Here is a 25,858-nt window from a genome sequence, read left to right as displayed (position 1 = left end):
ATGCTAGTGTGGATTTTTGGAGTGTAACCTCTGAGAGATTGTTCAGTACACATACCATTTTTGGATTCATTCATGTCAACAGCACATATAAGCAACTAAACTAAAGTTGGCACTTTTTTCTCTGGTGTGAAAGCTTGCTTAATGTAAACATTTATTTGTCAATTTTCACATTTCACATTTGTTATTTAGTCCTAGAGGCTTGAATAGAGATGGTTTAAAAAAGCATGTGCACAATTAAAAATAATTTTTGCTCTCTCACTCTTTTTCTAACCCAATCTTTCTCTTTCTCTCATGGTTCAAAGATGAACAGTGGTAATTGTAAAATCAAGCATGTTTGTCATTGCTGTTTCTCCTTAACAAATCTTTCAGACATTCAACATCCTCAACTTCACTAATTTCTCTCTAACAACACAGAACTCCACACAAACATAGCCAACACAACCTGCCTAGCCTATTGTACAGCATCATGTGCAAGTTGTGAACATTCAACACCTTAGAAGTTCTTTATTTCAGTACTTAATGGCAGATGGTTCCTTCCATAGGATTCTTTGGAAACAGAAACTGTAATCCATGTTTCGGGTTGGTTTCATGGTAAGGAACCATGTAACCATAAGTTGTAAAATATTGAATTCATCCTAAAACCTTTGTAATCTATAGTTCACCAGCTACTTCAAATCCAACTCAGACCCTTGATTCAATCTATTACAGATAAAGAAAAACCACAATGTGGGGTCGTGCACTTTGTTAACACTTCTCGAAAGTGTAAACTGCTAACCTGTAGAAACCCATTAAATCCGATAAGCCCAGTAAGTTGTTCCTCTCGCAGACCTTATTGTCATTGGATATTAAGACGAGGGTCTTCATCCACTAGTTCACTGCACTTCACTGACCCCAAATCCCCCCTCCTCTGTCTCTATCTATCTATCTATCCATGTGGTCACAACTGCAGATCAACACTTTATTCTACAGGAGAAAAAAAAATTAAATGAAGGAACAAACTTCTGAGTGAGAATACGTATTTAGAGTTCTTTTGATTTTTGCTTTTCTATCCAGTGGCCTACCAATTGATCATTGCATTTCACGACACAACAAAGAAAAGCATTTCTATCAAAAACAATGACAATAATCCGATTAAAAACAACAAAGCCACAACAATGATGTGAAGGGATTATCACAATGGATCTTCTGTTGTAATTTAGCAACTGTCTGGATAATCTTGGGTGTATTTTGGGTGTGTAGTCCACCCAAAAAAAGGAAGATCTTTTTATTGTCACATACACCGGATCGGTGCAGTGAAATGTGCTGTTTAACAGGGTCAGTCAACCATAGTAGTTTGATGCCCCTGGAGCAAATTAGGGTTAAGAGCCTTGCTCAAGGGCACATCGACAGGTTTTTCAACCTTTCGGTTACTGGCCCAATGCTCTAACCACTAGCCTACCTGCTGCCCTTAAATACATCAAATGATAAGAATAAAAATAAATGTGAAATAAAATACTGGAATATAATCTGTTTGTTGTTTTTTAAGAAAAGCTGGTCATATCTACTAATTATTAAAAGCAATGCAACCTCTAAATCCATATATAAAGATTAAAACATGGATAGAGAGCTAAATTGAAGTGTGGTCTCTGTAATATAAATTCTTACTCAACATCAGCTAAGTGACACGTTTTTATCCCATGATTTGTCTCCAGTTAGTTAACATATCAGGATACTTAAAAAAATACAAAAACAAACAATATATTGGCATTAAATACATTAATCCATTACAAAACAAACACATGGATATACATTCACAATATATATGTACAACCTAATAAAAAAGAAAAGAAAAAACGTAGGAAAATTAACTACTTTAAAATTCCTTCAATCATAATTTAAGTGTATTGAATGCAAACTAAGGGAAAAGGGCAAGGTAAAACTCTTGTAGTTTGAAAAGTTTGAATTTAAATTGTAGTTTGATGAGCTCATTTTAACGGTAAGCTTTGTTGTACATCTTAAAAATATAATTCTAATTTATGAATGTCTTGGTTATATTCTTAGATATTTGTCATATATGCTATATTTATTATTATTGTTGTTATTATCATTATTATAGTTTTTTGTTGCATTTTTTAATATATATTTTTCTCAGCATTTCTTTGTAACTTGATATGTAATAGGTACACAGAATTCCAAATTGACATCATTTGTGAGTGATATGTAGTTATTGTATCTGCCAATGGCCACATAAAAAGCTAAACGATGTCATACACATCATTTCTAACCAATCAGAAAGATATGAAATCCACACAGAGCCTTATGGGTTTGAGATTTTACCATAGGTATAGAACATTAGGCTGATGTCATAAAGCCCCAATGAATCAGAATTGAACAATTTCTCTGCCTTCTTAGCTACGACCAGTTCTATCAATTTTACTGTACTTGGCATATGTAAGCTTGGATTAAAAAGAAACCAAGAAATTAAAACGTCACCTAAGAACCTATGGTTGTATCTCACACAGTGTGAGTCCTTCCTTGTTGTCTTTGCATTGTAGCCAATGGGGAAAGGACTATATCAGAGTTGCCATTGGGAGGGAGGAAGGGAGTGGAAGAGGATATGTGGAAGAGGGGGAAGTGAGAAAGAGAGAAAGGTGCTTTCAGTGTTTTTTTCTGAGAACAGGAATGAGGGGGGGGGGGTTGCATTCTTAGTAAAACATATGGCAACTTCCTCACTGCTTGAATTCATTTTCTGGGCTGAAATATAAAAATATGCATAGGCTACAGTAGCTACAACAACACGTAAACAATCCCAAATACAAATGTGTTTAGATATGAGGAGAATCGTGAATGTTGTAAAGTGAAGGTTGGTCCTTATTGGTACAGGGCAATTGATTTGTATTATTGAGTTTATCGGTGTGTGTGTGTGAGGTTCACCCATCACTCTATCTACTGACATCCTACCACACAATCGCTAACATGGCACAGTCCATTAACCATTGTGGAATTCTGACATGAAAAAAATACCTAAGCAACATGGTCACAAACACAGATTCAAACATCCCTACTTACTGTTTAAGTATCTTTTTTAACACACAAAACAAAAACAAGACAAAAAAACACCTCCCTTGCGATCCTCTTAAAAATCTACAAAAAAAATATTTAAAAATATGTATTTTTGTTTTTGGACACACTTTGTTTATAACTCCCTATTACTGTTATGACAATTTCTCTGCTTTTCTTCAGAGCTGTTAGTAGTAAGTGAAATAGTAAGCCTAAGAGGATCTATAATGGTCATCTGACACAAACTCTTCCTCCAGCAAGGTGAGCACATATCTACCCTGTCTACCAGCACCCACAGATCATAGCAGTAAGTACAACTGATTGCCCTTGCCTGCAATACGAACTGCTGCTCCCTAGCAACAGATAATCCTAACCATAACCCATTCAGCACAAATTACAGTAGATTAGAAGTCGCACCAAACAACAGATCTAGGATCAGATTACACATTTTGGCACAGGGTTCATTAACAGCAGCCACCGCTTCACCATAAAGGGGTGCTGGCTTCCTACGGGGGGCTTGCTTGGCAATCAACCTTACAAACAACTCGCCCTGAATATATTTACAATACTATTTTTGACTCAGTTCAGTAGTTTGGGACGCATTCATTAGTATCAGAGTAGGAGTGCTGATCTAGGATCAGTTTTGCCTTTCAGATTATAATGCATAATGATTATATAGACAGGGGGACCTGATCCTAGATCAGGAATCCTATTCTAAAGCATTTCATGATTACAGTCCCTGGTTTACATAATGAGGATAATATATGTGGAGGTGTATATATCAAAGATAAGTGCATAGGATACTAATAAGTTCCAACACTATACGTTTAACAGCGAGCAATACAAAACCAGATCACAGAAACTGCGATGGAAATAAAAGTCTTGGTCATTGGCACTTGGGGGTAGGGAAAGAGGGGGTGTGGGGAGAGGTGCGTTTCGAGGCAATAGGAGAGAAGGCAGTTTTTTCCCCCAAAGAAAGTGGTGGCCGTGACTGTGCAATTATAGAGTTTGTTGTATAGGTGTTTTTGAGATCTTAGGACCCCCGTGAAGGTTACATCAGGATCAGGAGCCCTCAGCTCACACACTTATAATCAGTATCCCTGCCTAGACCCTTTAATTTGGCAGACATCTACACAGACCAGTCGTGAGTCGTGAAGCCCTCAGCAAACTTGCAAAATAGTCCCCCTTCTTTACGAGTGAGATTGAACGTGATGTGTACTGACTGTACAAGTGTGTGGGTGCAACCACACATGCTCACACACATTTTCACATTTGACACATTAGTTGTCATGGAGTGTGTACACCGAATTCTGCTAAGACTTCTTCGTAGGGAGGAAACACAGTGTAACATATATGACTAATTTGTTTTTTTAAATCAACAATCTTGCTTTGTTTTATGTATGGTGACTGAGAGCCAAAATGTGTTAGGGATTATTTAGGGCACAGTTGTCAATCTCATTCCACCGAGGGCTGAGTGTCTGCGGGTTTTCGCTACTCCCTTGTGTACTTGATTGATGAATTAAGGTCACTAATTAGTAAGGAACTCCCCACATCTGGTTGTCTAGGTCTTAATTGAAAGGAAAAAACAAAAAGCTGCAGACACTAGGCCCTCCATGGAATGAGTTTAACACACCTGATTTAAAGTGTAGTGCACTGTTGTGTGTGTATTGTTGATTAATGCAGTACTTGGGCTTTTCACAAAGCAGATGATGAACTATGTATGTATATCATTGGTTTATATATTGTACTTTTTTTTTCATGATATTGCGGCAGTTTTTCTTTTTCTGCTTCTATCCACCATTTTGTTATTTCCTTACATTTCTTTCAGAGACTGTAGTCCCTCCCCCTGATTGGTCAGTTGTTTTATGTCCTGAAAAACTTTTGGCTTGGAATTTGAGTGGCACTTTCGGAGCAGAAAGACATTGATTCTTATTCAAACACAGTAAATATAATACATATTTTATATCCTTATAAAATATATATATTTTAGTTTTTCTAATATCAGATAGTGTTTCATATAGAGTTTTTAAATTGATCAATGTATATGTTTTTACAATAAGGTGTCTTTTTAAAATACGATTTCACATTAAAGGAGCATTGAATCTTTGTGTAAAATCACTGTTTAAAAACAATATTATTTGACAGACGCTGGATTACCGTTGGAATCACATTACACAGCACTGTAATGAGAGTTCCCTGCTTGCATTAGCCTAAACCTAGCCTTAGAGTTAGCTTTCAATAATGATATATGTATATAAAATATAATTATATATGTATATATAATATATAATACATAACTATATAATTATATATTACATACTCAAAGCTTAGTATGAACAATACAGAGAGTAGCCTATAGGCTTTATGTCCCCCATGTATGAATTCTATTGGTCCTTATAACGATATAGGGTATAGGATAGCATGTTCATTTTAAGTCAACAAAACAAAAAAGACGATGAAATGATACTATTGTCATGGTGTAATACCATATAAATATAAGAATACATATAATATCACATTTTCTTCTTCCATAATTCCATGCTATGGCTAGGCTAAAGGCAAATATTGGCTTTTTCTATGAATACCTAACGAAACACTTTTTAATATCCAATGATCTGATGATTTCGTCTGAGTTTTGAGTAAAGGAAATATGACACCTGTACTATAGCTTTCTTTTTGCTCCACTGATAAAGCGTAATGCATAATGCTAAGTTAAGTGGAATCCTACTTCCACTTAAGTGACATTTTCACTTAGTCTCCCATTGATTTGTCTCTTAGTGGAATAGCAATTCAAGTGTACTGCAAGATTGATTGAAGGATATGGTTGCAAATCTATGTACCTAATGGCAGCATGTTCATCCTAATGGCCTAACACAGGTCATGCAAATACCGTATCTGATATAATGCTGCTTTTCCTGCAACATTTCTAGGTCGAACTAGAGGGGATCCCATACAAACACAAAGAGAGATATGTTTGAACGCACACACACGCTCACACACACACACACAGACACGCATTCAGACACACACTTACACATTTTCTTAAAACAGTGTTACAAGTACAGGTACGTACACAAGCTCTAAACTGACCAACACATCTGTTAACAAGGGGGATTCATCCTCTCCATCTTTCATCTTCAGCTCTTCCTTAGCCTTGGATAAAGGGGTGGTGAAGCATCATGGCGCTCTGATTGGTTGATTGGAGAGGTGCTGCTAGTGTCTCTGGGTAATATGGTTTGTGTTAGTGGAACTGGGGGAGGCGGGAGGAGGAGGGGGGTCGAGATGGTTGGAGTGCCAGGGGTCAAAGTGCAAAGGTCAGAGGTGTAGACCTCACACTTTTTTAGGGGGAGGAGCCAGCTTGATGATCTCGTCTTCAGAGGGCTGGCGAATGATATCTAAAGAGATAGAGAGTGGAGAGAGAGTCAGTAAGCTGCTGCAACAGACGTGAGAAAATGACTGAAAATAAATGAAGAAAAAGTCAAATAAGAAAGAAAGAATTTAGAAATCTGAGGTTAAGTGAGAAGAACGCCTCGAGGAAGGACTAAAGAAGACAGAGCTCAGAGAAATACAGTTTATAGCTAGAGACAGATTAGGAAATAGAGCTCAGAGAAATACAGTTTATAGCTAGAGACAGATTAGGAAATAGAGCTCAGAGAAATACAGTTTATAGCTAGAGACAGATTAGGAAATAGAGCTCAGAGAAATACAGTTTATAGCTAGAGACAGATTAGGAAATAGAGCTCAGAGAAATACAGTTTATAGCTAGAGACAGATTAGGAAATAGAGCTCAGAGAAATACAGTTTATAGCTAGAGACAGATTAGGAAATAGAGCTCAGAGAAATACAGTTTATAGCTAGAGACAGATTAGGAAATAGAGCTCAGAGAAATACAGTTTATAGCTAGAGACAGATTAGGAAATAGAGCTCAGAGAAATACAGTTTGTAGCTAGAGACAGATTAGGAAAGAGAGCTCAGAGAAAAACAGAAAAGATAAGGAAAAAGTGGAGAGAGGAGGGAGAGAAAGAGTGAGAAAAAAACAAAAAGTGGAGTGAGAAAGTTAAGGCAAGAGGAATTAGGAAGAAGAAATACAAAAAAAGGACAGAATGTTAGAAACAGAAAAAAAGAGGTATAGTAAAGTGACCTTTGTATTTCTTGGCAGAGGGGATACGTGTGAGCTTGGTGTCGACCTCATCGTCCTCAGAGATCTTGAGAACCGTGGTGCGGTACTCGATGACCCGGGTCAGCAGGTCTGGTCGCCGTGAGATCTCAAAGATGTGCTCAATGTATGACAGGTTATCTGTGAGGGAAACATAGGACATTTTTAAGGTGCAAAAGAGCACAGATCTTTGCAAAAATACGGTAAACCTTACTATAACATGGCAGCGTGATTACATTTTTAGATTTTCTTAAACGTGCTTTATAAGATCTGTGCTCATTTGCAGCCTCCTTCCTCCTGCTCCCTCCTCTCCCTCTCTCTCTCCCTCCCTCACCTTGTGCCAGTTTGTCATTCTTCGCCAGGTAATTAAATCACTCTCCACTCCACTCCCCTCCATCCATCCTTCCCTCCCTCCCTTTCCCTTCCCGAATGTTGAGCTGGGAAACCTGGAAACGTCTCCCTCACCCTGTGCCAGCTTTTGGTTCTCCTCCAGGTAGTTGAACCACTCCTTGGAGGAGGTGATGGTGTTGCTCTGGTCCTCCGTGATGTCCTCCTTGCAGGCAGACTTCAGCTGGTCCAAGTCCTCATTGGTGATGTTTTCAGACAGGTCGCTGAGCAAAGAGCTGTACTCCGACATGGTCTGATGGATGGAGGGGGAGAGAGCGAGGATGAATGTTAGTCAATTCTGGTTCTTTATCAGAGAAAAAACAGGATGAAGGTGATCCAAAACAGCCCAGGTAATGAGGGTCACAGAGGCAGCTGGCTAGCCTTAGTTTGGCATGACAAGGCTTGGAATGACAAGGAGTGGCAAAGAGTGGAACGATAGCACAAACAGATATATGACCATGCTAACCTCTTGCTGCCAAAACTAGTAAACTATTATTAAATAATGTACATAAGAGCATGAATGTGTGGTTACATTTCTTTAGTCTGTCAGTGATCTGTTCTCTAGACATTTCCCCTTAACCCTGTAACACAGTCAGTTCTATTTCTGATCCGAGAGCTGTGTTTACAGGCACCCCCTACATGGAGCTGAGAACACAATTATATCTCTTTAGAGACAAGTAGGAGAGAGAGAATGGGACAGAGAGACCGAGAGAAAGAGAGACTCTATTGGACACTGTCCTTCTATTGTGATCTCTGTTACAACAAGTTCTCCCACTCTACCGATGGCAGACTGGAAAGTGGCTATACTTACCATAGCCAGGAAGCCACAGAAACATCAAAACGGTATGCAGTATTGGAGACAGCTGTGTGTCTGTGTGTGTCTGTCTCTCTGTCTATCTCTCTGTGTAAGTCTGTGTGTGGATTTGTGTGTGTGCACTATTGACTTCTGTACAATGGCATCTGCGTACAATACAAAATGAGTAATGGTGGATTAAGGAGCATCGAGTGACATCCACAACAATGGCTTTCAGTTGTCACACACGCATGAACGCACGCACGCATGCAGACGCACTGTCTAGACTTGAAAAGGCGAAGTCAAATGCTTGGTGGATCTCTCCGAAGTCTATTGTCTGATTGTGTGTGTGTGTGTGTGTGTGTGTGTGTGTGTGTGTGTGTGTGTGTGTGTGTGTGTGTGTGTGTGTGTGTGTGTGTGTGTGTGTGTGTGTGTGTGTTGTGTGTGTGTGTGTGTGTGTGTGTGTGTGTGTGTGTGTGTGTGTGTGTGTGTGTGTGTGTGTGTGTGTGTGTGATGAACAAGGCTCATGGATGGCCTAAATACTATAAGTGTCATATTCTCTTCTACCAGCAGAGGGCAGTGGTTGCTCTATAGATGCAATGGTGTGTGTGCCCTCTCTCCCTTACCTAGCTGCCCAGACTCCTTGCTCCGGCCAAACGCCACGCTCACAGATGTTAGTTTCTTCTCTGCAATGAGTCTGGATCTGAGTACCACCCAGACCCTTCACTGTAAACTCTCTCTTGGCAGAAACTAATCTCAGGTCAGTTTGTGGCATTTTCCCTCAAAAGGTAAGGTTATAGTAGGGTGATCCTAGATCTGTGCCCAAAGGAGCGAGGTATAATAACAGTGTGTTTTACAGGCCCTCCCTTCATTCTCACACACACACACACACACACACACACACACACACACACACACAGTCATTACCTTAAATGTCACATGCTCAATCAAAAGCCATTTTTACTCAATAAAGTGAAGGTAAAGGGGATACCTATTCAGTTGTACAACTGCATTCAACTGAAATGTGACCGAGGACTGCCTGGGGAAACACACTTCCCAGGTGAGACCGAGGACTGCCTGGGGAAACACACTTCCCAGGTGAGACCGAGGACTGCCTGGGGAAACACACTTCCCAGGTGAGACCGAGGACTGCCTGGGGAAACACACTTCCCAGGTGAGACCGAGGACTGCCTGGGGAAACACACTTCCTAGGTGAGACCGAGGACTGCCTGGGGAAACACACTGCCCAGGTGAGACCGAGGACTGCCTGAGGAAACACACTGCCCAGGTGAGACCGAGGACTGCCTGGGGAAACACACTTCCCAGGTGAGACCGAGGACTGCCTGGGGAAACACACTGCCCAGGTGAGACCTGGGGCCTGCCTCGGGAAACACACTTCCCAGGTGAGACCGAGGACTGCCTGGGGAAACACACTGCCCAGGTGTGACCGAGGACTGCCTGGGGAAACACACTGCCCAGGTGAGACCGAGGACTGCCTGGGGAAACACACTTCCCAGGTGAGACCGAGGACTGCCTGGGGAAACACACTGCCCAGGTGAGACCTGGGGCCTGCCTCGGGAAACACACTTCCCAGGTGAGACCGAGGACTGCCTGGGGAAACACACTGCCCAGGTGAGACCGAGGACTGCCTGGGGAAACACACTTCCCAGGTGAGACCGAGGACTGCCTGGGGAAACACACTTCCTAGGTGAGACCGAGGACTGCCTGGGGAAACACACTTCCCAGGTGAGACCGAGGACTGCCTGAGGAAACACATTGCCCAGGTGAGACCGAGGACTGCCTGGGGAAACACACTTCCTAGGTGAGACCGAGGACTGCCTGGGGAAACACACTTCCTAGGTGAGACCGAGGACTGCCTGAGGAAACACACTTCCTAGGTGAGACCGAGGACTGCCTGAGGAAACACACTGCCCAGGTGAGACCGAGGACTGCCTGGGGAAACACATTGCCCAGGTGAGACCGAGGACTGCCTGGGGAAACACACTTCCTAGGTGAATGGAAGAGGGGATGCAACGCAGGGCTATGTGACAATGTGTGTTTGGGAGGGTGTGTGTGTGTGGGAGAAAGGGTGCATGTGTTTGGGAGGGTGTGTGTGTGTGGGAGAAAGGGTGCATGTGTTTGGGAGGGTGTGTGTGTTTGTGTGTGTGTGTGGGAGAGAGGGTGTATGTGTTTGGGAAGGTGGGAGGGTGTATGTGTTTGGGAGGGTGTGTGTGTGTGTGGGAGAGAAGGTGCATGTGTTTGGGAAGGTGGGAGGGTTATGTGTTTGGGAGGGTGTGTGTGTGTGTGGGAGAGAGGGTGTATGTGTTTGGGAGGGTGTGTGTGTGTGGGGGGGAGAGAGTGTGTATGTGTTTGGGAAGGTGGGAGGGTGTATGTGTTTGGGAGGGTGTGTGTGTGGGAGAGAGGGTGTATGTGTTTGGGAGGGTGTGTGTGTGTGTGTGTGGGAGAGAGGGTGTATGTGTTTGGGAAGGTGGGAGGGTGTATGTGTTTGGGAGGGAGTGTGTGTGTGTGGGAGAGAGGGTGTATGTGTTTGGGAGGGTGTGTATGTGTGTGTGTGGGAGAGAGGGTGTATGTGTTTGGGAAGGTGGGAGGGTGTATGTGTTTGGGAGGGAGTGTGTGGGAGAGAGGGTGTATGTGTTTGGGAGGGCGTGTATGTGTGTGTGTGGGAGAGAGGGTGTATGTGTTTGGGAAGGTGGGAGGGTGTATGTGTGCATTACAGTATATTAATGAGTATTTTGTGTTTTATATCACTTGCACTTCTAGAGGCCTTCAAAGGCTTCTAAACTGGCAGCAAATACAGGACAAAAGAGACCATCTGGACACTGCAAAATGCTCCAACATTTAAGGTTTAAGACTTGCTGCCACACCAATCTGTCCCCTATACATTTTAAACTGGTGGGACACTATAACCACATATGAGTTAAATTGGTACAGCATTCTCCCTCACGGGTGCAACAAATAGGGTGTCTTACAAGGCACGCCTCAAGATATGTTAATGCGCAAGAAACAACAATACCATGCACTCACTAGTGGTCAAAAGGTTTTTTGCGCTCCAAAGATACGGTACGGTACTGTATTCTGTGAGATTGAATTATAGTACCATTCAAAATACAGCAATTCTTTCTTAACATTCTTAACATTTTCCCACAATGCACCGTCATTTACAGTATACTGCAGTAAAACGTATCAGAGTATTTTACTGTTAATAATGCAAAAAAATGACTGTATAATTTACAGTTTTCCATTACAGTGTAGTCTATTTCCCCTTATTTCATTTTTTTCTTTCTGTCTCTCCCTTGCTCTCTTTCTTATTTTTTGTCTCTCTTTCTGTGTCCTTCCCTCTCTACTCTACATCTCTCTCTCTCTCTCTCTCCATGCCTCCTATCCCCTCTTTCTCTCCCATTCTCTCTCGCCCCGTCTCTCTCTGTGTCTCCTATCCCCTCTCTCTCTAGCCCCCCTTTCTCTCCCATTCTCTCTCTCTCTGTGTGTCTCCTACCCCCTCTCTCTCTCTACCCCCCTTTCTCTCCCATTCTTCCTCTCTCTCTCTCTCTCTCTCTCTCTCTCTCTCTCTCTCTCTCTCTCTCCATGCCTCCTATCCTCTCTCTCTCTAGACCCCCCTTTCTCTCCCATTCTCTCTCGCCACGTCTCTCTCTCTCTCTCTCTCTCTCTGTGCCTCCTACCCCCTCTCTCTCTACCCCCCCCTTCTCTCCCATTCTTCCTCTCTCTCCCATTCTTCCCCTCTCTCTCTCTATCTCCATGCCTCCGATCCCCTCTCTCTACCCCCCTTTCTCTCTCTCTCTCTCCATGCCTCCTATCCCCTCTCTCTCTCTAGCCCCCCTTTCTCTCCCATTCTCTCTCGCCCCGTCTCTCTCTCTCTCTCTGTGTCTCCTACAGCCTCTCTCTCTCTACCCCCATTTCTCTCCCATTCTTCCTCTCTCTCTCCCTCCCATTCTTCCCCTCTCTCTCTCTCTCTCTCTCTCTCTTGCTCTCTCCATGCCTCCGATCCCCTCTCTACCCCCCTTTCTCTCCCATTCTCTCGCTCTCTCTCCATGCCTCCTATCCCCTCTCTCTCTCTCTACCCCCCCTTTCTCTCCCATTCTCTTTCACCCCGTCTCTCTCTCTCTCTCTATGACGAGGCTGACACTACTTCCACACATAGTAGACACCCTGTCTAAATCCAGCACGTTCTCATGAACACAAACATGCTTTTGTCTCCTGCTCTTCTGCTCTCCCTGTCTCTCCACCCCTCCCTTCCTCTATTCCAGTGTTTGGAGGTTGGAGAGGGGAGAGAACCTCTGCTGGTCTTCTCTGTTTCTTTCCCTCTGCTCTCTCTCCCTCCTCCATTCCCTCCCTCCATCCCAGTGTAAGGAGGGTGCAGAGGGGGGACATGGCTGCCTGCCTAGCCCAGGCAGCCCCTCTCCACTGTGACTAAACTGCTAAATCTACCCCCTGGCATCCTTCTGGCCTAGCGCCTAGCAGACCTGGGTTCAAACAGTATTTGAAATCATTCCAAACACTTTGTGATTGATTGAGCTTGACCTTCTTCATGGATCAATAGAATAGTCTCAAAATTGTAATCCCCTACCATCTGATAACTCTAGGCAGGCTAGAGTAAACGCTCAAAGTTATTTGAAATGTTTTACAAATTATTTGAACCCAGGTGTGGCAGCCTAGAGCCTAGCACACCATAGAGACTGTTAATTTGACTAGAGAGCAATGTCACTGTGCTATTATCTCTTTCGCAGACAAGACCTACTGTTCTCACACACGCACGCAGGCACATGCTGTCAAGCACGCACATACACACACGATTGTCAAGGAGCTAAAGGAAGCAGCGAGTAAAATATGAGGGGAAAACATGCTTCACACACCCGAGAGAGGGAGATTAAGCCTTCTCCTTTATCGCTCTCTCGCTCTCTCTCTCCTTCTTTCTCTCTCACCCTCTCTTTCTCTTGCTCACTCTTTCTCTCTCTCTGTGCCTCCATCACTTTTTTACCATGGCTACTCGACCACGTTGGAGGGTCCCTCTCAGTGCTCTACAGTGCAAGCATTTCATAAATATTGTCAGAAGTATGGACACGTGCAACTTGCGATTTATAGCTAAATATATACTGCAGTTGCTGTTTTCAAAGTATTTCTGCCATTTTGTTTCATATCTGTTAATGCACAAAGAAATACGAATCCTGACGTTATATCCCACCTCGCGCAGCAACACTGCCTGTCTGGGGGGCTGTGCGCACTGTGAGTGAAGTTATGAAAGTTTCATTTTTAGAAGCAAAGCACACCGGCAAAGAAGTTGGTATCCTCGTGTTTCTTGGATATTTACATTGTTTTGTTCACAACTTCCACTGCTAGAGAAGAGACGTTGTTGGTCTCTACTAGTCAGATTCTCACAGGCACACCTGACAAGTTGAGTGTCACACATTTCAGCAAATAAATGTCCTGTTTCAAATAAACTCAATGTCTAAATTAATTGTTTACAAGGTTACCATGAATTACCATGAATTGTTTTCGAGGTTCAATATTGGATTTGTTAAATAAAATTATTCAGTAGTGACAAAAAAAAAAAGATGGCAATAATACATTTTTATCGCCAGTAAGAAACGGCTAGCCATTGGCTGCTAACAGCTGAGAACTGTTCGCTAACTGGCAAGCACAAAAACAGTCAACAACTTCGGGAGTACAGACCCCCAGAAATCAGCCGATCGCCCTCTACTGGGCAAAATCTGTGTGCATTAAGGAAATAGACGCCTGGCTTAAATAGAAGCTTGTCTGTGTTCAGTGATTTAAGCAAATAAACACCCGGGCTACTAATTTAAGTTTTACATTATACGGACTGTGTGTGTCTGCTTGATTGGGGGGCTGTTGTTCTAATAATCCCCCCCCCAAGCCATTCACCCCGCTGACATTGCCATGGAGACCGGGCCCTGCTTTGTCTTTCAGCCCGGAGACTGTTACCTAGCGATAGAGAGAAAGAGAGTGAGGACAAGATGTGTGACCTGTTGCCACAAGAAAAGGGCAACCAGTGAAGAACAAACACCATTGTAAATACAACCCATATTTCTGTTTATTTCTTTTCCTTTTGTACTTTAACTTTTTGCACATAATATGACATTTGAATGTTTTTATTCTTTTGGAACTTTTGTGAGAGTAATGTTTAATGTTTTTTATAGTAAAAAAAAATGTGTTTGTTAATTTTTATTGTTTGTTTATTATCTTCTTCACTTATTAACATATGTTTCCCATGCCAAGAAAGCCCTTGAATTGAATTGAGAGGAGAGAGACTGACTGACTGACTGACTGACTTGAGCTTTTGAATGTGACACCATTCTACAAATGTGACTATGGTGACAACGTCTGACTGATGTCCACACACACGGACACAGGCTCACTGTTCTATAGCTCCATGACCAATATCTTTTGAACCATAATAGTCTACGCCCTGTCTAAGCCAGAACACACAGATTTTGGCCTTACTGCTATTAGCCCATACAAACGTGTTGAATAACAGATTCACTACATGGAACAACAGATAGTCCCAAAAAATGAATAAAAACAAAGTTTGTTCTGAAACGTCTCTCCTATACCTGATAAGAAAGATCAGGAAACATTTTTTATTATTTTTTAAACATGTATTTAACCCTTTCATATGGCATGAAAATCCATTTATCCTTCCATTCATGTTTTCAACTGGTACCGGGGGACCTTTAGACAAGTCTTTTGAGACCTGTGGGTGTCCTAGAACAGAACAACTGACATATACGTGTACATGAGAGTCTCACCATATTAGTGTGTAGACCAAACTGTTCTGACACTACATACAGAAGTTGGCAGATCAGCTTGACCGACGTCAGAGGAGTCCCAAGACGCTTGTAGGGGGTCGTAGAGCAGAACGGAGAACAACATCGTGTTCATGAGAGTCTCCTCTCATAATAGTTTGCAGAACAAACCATTCGGAAGGTACGGACAATTTTGTGAGAAGACCGATTTTCGGGATGTCTCATGGTCTGACAAACACCGCTCTAGCTCTGCCACCTTTCACCGCAGATTCGGAAGTGCGACATCGGTCGATGTGGTGGATTGAGACGCATCCAATGCAAATGAACAGATATCTCCAGCTTGAAATTGACATATGTTTATGGGGATGCTGTTATTATGCTGATTAGATGTTGGTGGGGGCGTGGACATCGACCTTAGGGGGTTTTAAACAATGCCGGATTAACATGGACCTCTTCTACAAATAAAATATCTCTTCTTTAGACATGGTGTGTGCTTGTGTGTGTGTGTGTGTGTGTGTGTGTGTGTGAATGTTTGAGTGTATGTGTGAATGTTTGAGTGTATGTGTGCGTGTCTGAGTGTATGTGTGAATGTGCACACACTTTTGAACCATGGGTCTCAAAGCTTAACCAGGGTGAAATGGCTAAATAGCAATCTTTACATGTACCCATATGTGCTCAAGAAAGCACATATACATGCCCGTCTGAAGTTTGCCAATGAATATCTGAATGATTCAGAGGACAACAGGGTGAAAGTGTTGTGGTCAGATGAGACCAAAATGGAGCTCTTTGGCATCAACTCAACTCACTGTGTTTGGAGGAGGAGGAATGCTGCCTATGACCCCAAGAATACCATCCCCACTGTCAAACATGGAGGTGGAAACATTATGCTTTGGGGATGTTTTTCTGCTAAGGGGACAGGACAACTTCACCGCATCAAAGGGACGATGGACAGGGCCATGTACCGTCAAATCTTGGGTGAGAACCTCCTTCCCTCAGCCAGGGCATTGAAAATGGGTCGTGGATGGGTATTCCAGTATGACAATGAACCAAAACACATGGCCAAGGCAACAAAGGAGTGGCTCAAGAAGCAGCACATTAAGGTCCTGGAGTGGCCTAGCCAGTCTCCAGACCTTAATCCCATAGAAAATCTGTGGAGGGAGCTGAAGGTTCGAGTTGCCAAACGTCAGCCTCGAAACCTTAATGACTTGGAGAAGATCTGCAAAGAGGAGTGGGACAAAATCCCTCCTGAGATGTGTGCAAACCTGGTGGCCAACTACAAGAAATGTCTGACCTCTGTGATTGCCAACAAGGGTTTTGTCACCAAGTACTAAGTCATGTTTTGCAGAGGGGTCAAATACTTATTTCCCTCATTAAAATGCAAATCATTTTCTAACATTTTTAACATGCGGTTTTGTGGATTTTTTTGTTGTTATTCTGTCTCTCACTGTTCAAATAAACCTACCATTAAAATTATAGACTGAAAAAATTATAGACTTTTACCTTATCATAAGTAGACATAATTGCAAATGATTAAATCCTTCTAATAGAAGTAAAAACTGTTGTCACCTTTTATTTATGAATTTTACTTTAATTAAATGAGTCGACTCTTCACATGGGATGATTTCACTGAACAACAAAAGAAAGGGAATATTGAATGATCCCCAATGATCCATTGCATATCCCAAAAACGTTTTCAACATACATCTGTACAATTATAGTCTAGAAACTCTCAGGTTTCCAAGTCTTCTCCCTGGACCTCCTCAATGTCCACCTCTTGAACATCAGATTCTGAGGCCTCATCTTCATTGTCATTTTCCAACCTTGTTGAGGATGGCTCATTGTCAGGCTCAAAAAGCCTAACATTTCCACAGACGGCCACCAATTTTTCAACTCTTGTGTTGGTCAGCCTGTTGCTTGTTTTGGTGTGTGTGTTCCCAAACAAGGAACAGTTGCGCTCTGAGGTGGCTGATGTTGGTGGGATTTGGAGGATGATGGAGGCAACAGCGGAATGAGCTAGATTAGAAAGATTAGAAAAAAAATGTTTAAAAAACCCCAAATACAATTCCATGTACAGATAAATAGTTAAGCAGTTAGATTGAACAACTCCTTTGTAAGATACATGTTTTAAAATGAAACACGTATGGAAAAAGGTCAATCAACAGTCCCCAGTTAGCAGGCTCAAGCAAGCTAAAACCCACAAGGTAGCAAAAACTAACTAGCAGAAATTGTTAACAAGTTAGAAATGATTTAAACACTGCTGTAGGCTACTATTTACTAGTTAACAAAAAATCATGTATGTCATATAAAATATATTCACCCCACACAGTATTGTAATCAAAACTTACCAGAAAGCATGTAGTCCTTGGCTCATACAGTGTAGTAGTGGGGGCTCAATAGCATCTCATTAGTGTGCAAGATCTTGAGAATCAGCTGTACATGTGATGGGAGAATGCACTGTGCATGCAGAGGGTTGAATTGAATTGGTGATAGTTTAACTAAAATATGCCACAAGACCTAGAATTGCCTTATGTGTATCCCACAAAAAAGGCTCACTGTTATAAGCTAACTTTTCTGATGAATTTAAGTAAAACTCTCAAAATTCCCGGGGTTTACTTTCCATGATCAAGGGATACTACAGGGTATAGTATAATATTCTACAGTATACTAAAATTGACTATAGAATTCTATAGTAAGTACTGTAGTATTCTATTGTAAACTGTAGTATTCTATAGTAAGTATTGTAGTATTTTATAGTAAACTGTAGTATTCTATAGTAAGTACTGTAGTATTTTATAGTAAACTGTAGTATTCTAAAGTAAGTACTGTTTTATTCTATTGTAAACTGTAGTATTCTATAGTAAGTACTGTAGTATTTTATTGTAAACTGTAGTATTCTATAGTAATTACTGTAGTATTCTATAGTAATCTGTAGTATTCTATAGTAAGTACTGTAGTATTCTATAGTAAACTGTGGTATTCAATAGTAAGTACTGTAGTATTCTATAGTAAACTGTAGTATATTTTTATGCCTCAATCAGTCTTTCTTTTATTCACTCTCATAATCTTAAATGATCCTGTATCTTTTCTAAACTCAGTCCCTCCACGGCAGCCCCACTTTCCTTCTCTGCTACAGTGTTGAATTGTCGCATGGTGTGGAGCTGCTGAAAACAAAACATAAACAAACACCCACTCCCAAAACTAGGACAGGACAACAGGGGGCAATTCAGACTCTCTGCATGGTGCCACAGCATATCTCTGTCCACTGCTGTGTCGCTGACAGACACACACACACACACACACACACACACACACACACACACACACACACACACACACACACACACACAGCTGGCTGATACACCCTGCGGAACACTTCTGGAGCTAACAGAAGGTACGACTCCAACATCTTTAAACACAGATCCACTTTGCCCAAACTACACTACAGACCGGTGGCCAACTGAAATGGAAAGAATAATACTATTTGGTTATACTATATTCACATATTATTTTAACATTTGTGACAGTTGATTCATGACTCTTGATTCATGACTCATTCCTAAAACTAATTCCAATTTACCAGCGGTTTGAGATTACTTGGGAATCAATTGGGCTATTGAATGCCAATTGTCATTTTTCGAGAACAATACCGTATGTCTGATACTAGCGTTAGCATCCCGTATTATCGGCATATTCAACAGCGTTTAAGAAATATATGAACTTCAACAGTGTTATCTTGTGATCAAGCCATCAATGTTTTGTGATTATTGGTGCGGTAAAAATGTTAGCTAACGTATTAGCAATTAGCATGTTTAACATTTCAGTGGAAATACTACGACTAGCAGCAGTTTAGCAATAAAAATACGTCCGGTATTATCGGCATACGGTCCCCAGTTATTGGCCACCTTACTATTTTGTTCAATTACAAGATATATCCATTTAATTTTGTTCAAAAAAGAGACAACAACCTCATATCCGAAGTGTTTACTAGATAGTTGACTAGTTAGCTAGCCTTCCAGTAAAAAAAAAATACTTGTCTGTCAACTTTTCATTGCGTAGCCCGGTGCGCCCTCCTGTAGACTCTTAAATGGTTCATCACCAGCATCTTCTTCAGTGTTGGAACCAAATAAAGTCACATTATTTGTTTTACAGACTAATCTTGTGTTTTGAGAAAGTAGATAACATTTTAATACTAACGTATAAATGAATCATTTAGGTAAAATTTGGATATTAAATTATCTGTCACACAGTTGAATTTTACAACACACATAAACTGCAATAAAAATCAGTGGTCAGCTAGCGAGAAGGGCGTCTTAGTCGCAAAACGTACCGTTATTTTCTAGGCCACTTAAATGTTGAGCTCGAGGTGATCCTCCAACCGCTAGAGAGTGTCTGAAGTTAGGGGCTGTCCGATATTGGGGGACAATGAGCTAACAGTGAAGCACTATTCCACTGACTGAGTCTCTGTCTGTTCTCTGTTTTACAGCTAGAGGGCTTCAATTAAGCATTGTCATGTGAATCCATGCACGCACGCCCACACACCAAATTAAGATTTGATCTCACCACAGCCAATTAAAGGTTAAAGGCCACGCTTAAGGTCACAGCCATTTGCCTCTCCTCTCCTTCTCAAATCAAATCAAATGTATTTGTCACATACACATGGTTAGCAGATGTTAGTGCGAGTGTAGCGAAATGCTTGTGCTTCTAGTTCCGACCATGCAGTAATATCTAACAAGTAATCTAACAATTTCACAACAACTACCTTATACACACAAGTGTAAAGGAATGAATAAGAATATGTACACATAAATATATGGATGAGCGATGGCCGAACGGCATAGGCAAGATGCAGTAGATGGTCTAGAGTACAGTATATACATATGAGATGAGTAATGTAGGGTATGTAAACATAATTATATCTCTTTCTCCTCGTTTCTCCTCCTCTCCACGTCCCTGACCCTCTCTACCACATCCTCTCCTCCTCTAACTTTGTTTCTCTCTCTGTTTATCTCTCTGTTTCTCTCTCTGTTTCTCTTTATCCCTCCCTCTGTTTCTCTCTCTGTTACTCTCTCTAATCTCTCTGTTTCTCTCTGTTTCTCTCTCTGTCCCTCTCTCTGTTTCTCACTCTGTTTCTCTCTCTCACTCCCCCATCATGCCATATGCTTCCAACTGCCTTCCTCGACAGCTACAGGATTTAAACGATCCATCCAACCGGCCAACCAGTCTTTAAAAACAATATGTTCCCTTCCTCTCCAACCCTATTTACCCTACAGTGGGAGTGTGTGTGTTCAGTGGGTCTATCTGTCCCTCTCGCTGTACCACTTTCTCCATCTCTATCTCTCTCTTTCTCTGTCCCTCTCTCTCTGTCCCTCTCTCTGTCCCTCTCTCGCTCTGTCTCTCTCTCTCTATCGCTCTCTCTCTGTCCCTCTCTCTCTGTCCCTCTCTCTCTGTCCCGCTCTCTCCCTCTCTCTCTCTGTCTCTCTCTGTCTCTCTCCCTCTCTTTATCCCTCTCTCTGTACCACTTTCTCCATCTCTATCTCGCTCTCTGTCCCTCTCTCTCTGTCCCTCTCTTGCTCTGTCTCTCTCTCTATGTCCCTCTCTCTCTGTCCCTCTCTCTCACTCTCAGGCTCTCTCCCTCTCTGTCTCACTCGCTACCTGTCCCCCTATCTCTCTCTCTCTCTACTGCTCTCTCTCTCTGTCTCTCTCTCTCGTTCCCTCTCTCTCTCTCTCTCTCTCTCTCTCTCTCTCTCTCTCTGTCTCGCTCACTCTCTGTCTCTCTCTCTCTGTCCCTCTCTCTGTTCCTCTCTCTGTTCCTCTCTCTGTCCCTCTCTCTGTCCCTCTCTCTGTACCGCTCTCTCCCTCTCTATCTCACTCGCTATCTGTTCCTCTCTCTGTCCCTCTCTCTTTCTGTCCCTCTCTCTGTCCCTCTCTCTGTTCCACTCTCTGTCCCATTCGCACTCTCTCTGTCCCTCTCTCTCTATCCCTCTCTCTCTGTCCCTATTGCACTCCCTGTCCTCCTCTCTGTCCTGCTCTCTCCTTCTCTCTCTCTCCCTCTCTCGCTCTGTCCCTCTCTCTCTCTCTGTCCCCCTCTCTCTCTGTCCCTCTCTCTCTCTGTCCCTCTTTCTCTCTCTCTCTGTCGCTCTCTCTCTCTGTCCCTCTTTTTCTCTCTCTCTTTCTCTGTCCCTCTCTCTCTCTGTCCCTCTTTCTCTCTCTCTCTGTCGCTCTCTGTCTCTGTCCCTCTGTCTCCTCTCTCTCTCTGTCCCTCTTTTTCTCTCTCTCTCTCTCTCTTTCTCTCTCTCTGTCCCTCTCTCTCTGTCCCTCTCTGTCTCTCTCTCTCTCTGTCCCTCTCTCTGTCCCTCTCTCTGTCCCTCTTTCTCTCTCTCTCTCTCTCCCTCTCTTTCTCACTCTCTGTCCCTCTCTCCTTCTCCCCATCTCTCTCTCGCTCCCGCATGTCTTTCTTTGTATCTTTTCTCTCTCTCGCTTTTTCTCTCTTTGTCTATGTCCACTTCCCGGTTTCCTTTCCTTTACCGGAGAACATGCCTCTTCTTTCTTTCTCCTTTTGTTTCTCCTCTCTCTATAACTCTGTATGGTATTGTGATCCTTGTATAATAAACACAACAAAAGAAACCACAAAGACTAGGGCACTATATAGAAAATAGGATGCCATTTGGGACAGAGCCAAAGACACAAGCTGCACTCCTGATAATCTAAACTCCCATAGGGCTTTGCCAATGTCTCAATATGTATTTCCTCTCTGAACAGGATGAGAGAACACGGGTAAACACACACGAGATGGCGCCGACAAACACGGTCGCCCTGTTTCTATCTCCTAGCCAACTTTGCAGTCATTTCTTTGTGTTATTTCTTACGTTATTTAAATCCAGACTTGGTTTCTTCTATCGTAATCGCTCCTCTTTCACCCCAGCTGCCAAACTAACCCTGATTCAGATGACCATCCTACCCATACTAGATTACGGAGACATAATTTATAGATCGGCATGTAAGGGTGCTCTCGAACGGCTAGATGTTCGAACGTCTAGCCCAGTCAAAACTGTTCGCTGCTCTGGCACCCCAATGGTGGAACAAGCTCCCTCACGACGCCAGGACAGCGGAGTCAATCACCACCTTCCGGAGACACCTGAAACCCCACCTCTTTAAGGAATACCTGGGATAGGATAAAGTAATCCTTCTAACCCCCCCCCCCTTAAAAGATTTAGATGCACTATTGTAAAGTGGTTGTTCCACTGGATATCATAAGGTGAATGCACCAATTTGTAAGTCGCTCTGGATAAGAGCGTCTGCTAAATGACTTAAATGTTTACCATTCGGCCATCAGATTTGCCACCAACACTCCTTATAGGACACATCACTGCACTCTACACTCCTCTGTAAACTGGTCATCTCTGTATACCCGTCGCAAGACCCTCTGGTTGATGCTTATTTATAAAACCCTCTTAGGCCTTGTCCTTTGTTGCATTTATAATAATTATTATAACTTTGAACAATTGTGATGACTGTGTGTGTGTGTGTGTGTGTGTGTGTGTGTGTGTGTGTGTGTGTGTGTGTGTGTGTGTGTCGGGCATACTGATGCTCACTGGCGGTAGCTGTTGTATAAGATGAGGGTCTAAGGTCAAACAGAAACCATGGGAGATGTCCAACAAACAGACTAACTAACTTCCTCCTCACACACAGATACACATTCAATCACACACACACTGTGGAGAGGGAGGGATGTAGAGGAGGGAGAGAGAGAGGATGAGAGAAGGATGTAATGTGGCATACAGTAGTACACAAACACCAATGCAGTTGTAAATAAGAATGCCCAGAAACTAGAATATGCTATGTTCTTATCTGACCTAACTTGCCTAATTTATTTATAAAACCCTCTTAGGCCTCGTTCCCCCCTATCTGAGAAATCTACTGTAGCTGTCACACCCTGACCTGAGAGAGAGGGTTTGTTTCTCTATGGTGTTAGGTCAGGGTGTGGGGTGGGCATTCTATGTTTTTGTATTTCTTTGTTTTGGGCCGAATATGGTTCCTAATCAGAGGCAGCTGTCTATCGTTGTCTCTGATTAGGAATCATACTTAGGCAGCCTTTTCCCCACCTGTGTTTGTGGGTTATTGTTATTTCTGTGTGTGTACGGCACAGTGCGTTACGTTTCTTGCTGCGTACCTATTTCTTGTTTTGGTTTCGGTTTCCTTCAATAAAGATGTGGAATTACCGGCACGCTGCGCCTTGGCTCCTATATGACAGGGAATTTGAAGACAGCACTCGTGACAGTAGCCCTAGTCCTCCACATACAACACCAGTTCTGCCAGTCACATTCTGTTAAAGGTTCCCAAAGCACACACATCCCTGGGTCGCTCCTCTTTTCAGTTCGCTGCAGATAGCGACTGGAACGAGATGCAACAAACACTCAAACTGGACAGTTTTATCGCAATCTCTTCATTCAAAGACTCAATCATGGACACTCTTACTGACAGTTGTGGCTGCTTTGAGTGATGTATTGTTGTCTCTACCTTCTTGCCCGTTGTGCTGTTGTCTGTGGCCAATAATATTTGTACCATGTTTTGTGCTGCTGTTTTGCTACCATGTTGTTGTCATGTTGTGTTGCTACCATGCTGTGTTGTCATGTGTTGCTGCCTTGCTATGTTGTTGTCTTAGGTCTCTCTTGTCGTGATGTGTGTTTTGTCCTATTTTTTTATTTAATTTATTTTTTATCCCAGCCCCTGTCCCCGCAGGAGGCCTTTTGCCTTTTAGGCAGTCATTGTAAACAAATAAGAATTTGTTCTTAACTGAGTTTCCTAGTTAAATACAGGTTAAATAAAAATACAAACATTTGGTAAGAATGTTTCATGAATTATTACCTACAGATGAAAACAACTGTTGGATATTAGAAGAGGTGGTAACGGTTGAAATTTGAGCTTCCCTGAGCTGGATCCTTTGTTTGAACTTCCAGATGCTTCTCTATTCATCTATTCCCCTCACGGAACAACACCTCTTCCCTGTTTGACCTAGATAGTTTGTGTGTGTATTTATACGTAGGCTACGTGTGCCTTTTTAAAAATGGATTATTATTGAATGATATAACTCACAGGGGAGAGAGAAGCTGTTGATTACTTGGAATCTTTTAACTTTGTGGCAAAGTTTGTATGTGTTTTGGTGTGTGTGTGTGTGTGTGTGTGTGTGTGTGTGTGTGTGTGTGTTACATACAGGTAAAAGCCTCCCCTGCTGATAGAGGACATATGGTATTACTGTTCAGTGGTGAAACACACACTCCCACACACACACACACACACACACACACACACACACACACACACACACACACACACACACACACACATTATTAACCTCAATACTAAAAGACACCCAGTAGTTAGTCAGGAGTTAGTCAGGAGTTAGTCAGTAGTTAGTCAGCAGTTAGTTAGTAGTTAGTCAGTAGTTAGTCAGTGGTTAGTCAGTAGTTAGTCAGTAGTTAGTCAGTAGTTAGTCAGTAGTTAGTCAGTGGTTAGTCAGTAGTTAGTCAGTAGTTAGTCAGTAGTTAATCAGTAGTTAGTCAGTAGTTTGTCAGTGGTTTGTCAGTAGTCAGTCAGTAGTCAGGCAAGACTTAGTCAGTAGTCAGTCAGTAGTCAGTCAAGAGTTAGTCAGTAGTTATTGAGTGGTTAGTCAGTAGTTGGTCAGTAGTTTGTCGGTGGTTTGTCAGTAGTTAGTCAGTAGTCAGTCCGTGGTCAGTCAGTAGTTCGTCAGTAGTTAGTCAGTGGTTTGTCAGTAGTTAGTCAGTAGTCAGTCCGTGGTCAGTCAGTAGTTCGTCAGTAGTTAGTCAGTAGTTAGTCGGTAGTTTGTCAGTAGTTAGTCAGTAGTTAGTCAGTAGTTAGTCAGTAGTTCATCAGTATTAGTCAGTAGTTCATCAGTAGTTCATCAGTAGTTAGTCAGTAGTTTGTCAGCAGTTTGTCAGCAGTTAGTCAGTAGTTCAGTAGTTAGTCAGTAGTTAGTCAGTAGTTAGTCAGTAGTTCATCAGTAGTTAGTCAGTAGTTCGTCAGTAGTTAGTCAGTAGTTAGTCAGTAGTTAGTCAGTAGTTCATCAGTAGTTCATCAGTAGTTAGTCAGTAGTTCATCAGTAGTTCATCAGTAGTTAGTCAGTAGTTCATCAGTAGTTAGTCAGTAGTCAGTCCGTGGTCAGTCAGTAGTCAGTCCGTGGTCAGTCAGTAGTTCGTCAGTAGTTCGTCAGTAGCCAGTCAGTAGTTAGTCAGTGGTTAGTCAGTAGTCAGTCAGTAGTCCGTCAGTGGTTAGTCAGTCAGTAGTTAGTCGGTAGTTAGTCAGTAGTTAGTCAGGAGTTAGTCAGGAGTTTGTCAGTAGTTAGTCAGTAATTAGTCAGTAATTAGTCAGTAGTTTGTCAGTGGTTAGTCAGTGGTTAGTCAGTAGTTAGTCAGTGGTTAGTCAGTAGTTAGTCAGTGGTTAGTCAGTGGTTAGTCAGTGGTTAGTCAGTGGTTAGTCAGTAGTTTGTCAGTGGTTAGTCAGTGGTTAGTCAGTGGTTAGTCAGTAGTTAGTCAGTAGTTAGTCAGTGGTTAGTCAGTAGTTAGTCAGGAGTTAGTCAGTAGTTAGTCAGTAGTTAGTCAGTAGTTAGTCAGTGGTTAGTCAGTAGTTAGTCAGTGGTTAGTCAGTAGTTGGTCAGTAGGTAGTCAGTTG

General features: G+C 42.3%; 1 protein-coding gene across 1 annotated transcript in view; it reads right to left on the bottom strand.

Moving 5' to 3' along the window:
- Nucleotides 1–127: 127 nt before the first annotated feature.
- LOC106577952 (astrocytic phosphoprotein PEA-15) overlaps nt 128–25,858 on the bottom strand; it is a 52,366-nt gene continuing 26,635 nt past the window's right edge. The window contains exons 2-4 of the mRNA XM_014156433.2: nt 7,661–7,835; nt 7,181–7,336; nt 128–6,434 (exon numbers count right to left, since the gene is read on the bottom strand). Coding sequence (XP_014011908.1) covers nt 6,370–6,434; nt 7,181–7,336; nt 7,661–7,832 — 393 coding nt within the window. The 5' untranslated portion in view covers nt 7,833–7,835 and the 3' untranslated portion in view covers nt 128–6,369. The remainder of the gene's footprint in view (nt 6,435–7,180; nt 7,337–7,660; nt 7,836–25,858) is intronic.

Source organism: Salmo salar, chromosome ssa18 (genome assembly GCF_905237065.1).
Source record: "Salmo salar chromosome ssa18, Ssal_v3.1, whole genome shotgun sequence".
Lineage (NCBI taxonomy): Eukaryota > Metazoa > Chordata > Actinopteri > Salmoniformes > Salmonidae > Salmo > Salmo salar.
Note: the sequence above shows the minus strand (reverse complement) of the source record. Positions and strands in the feature narration are given on the sequence as shown.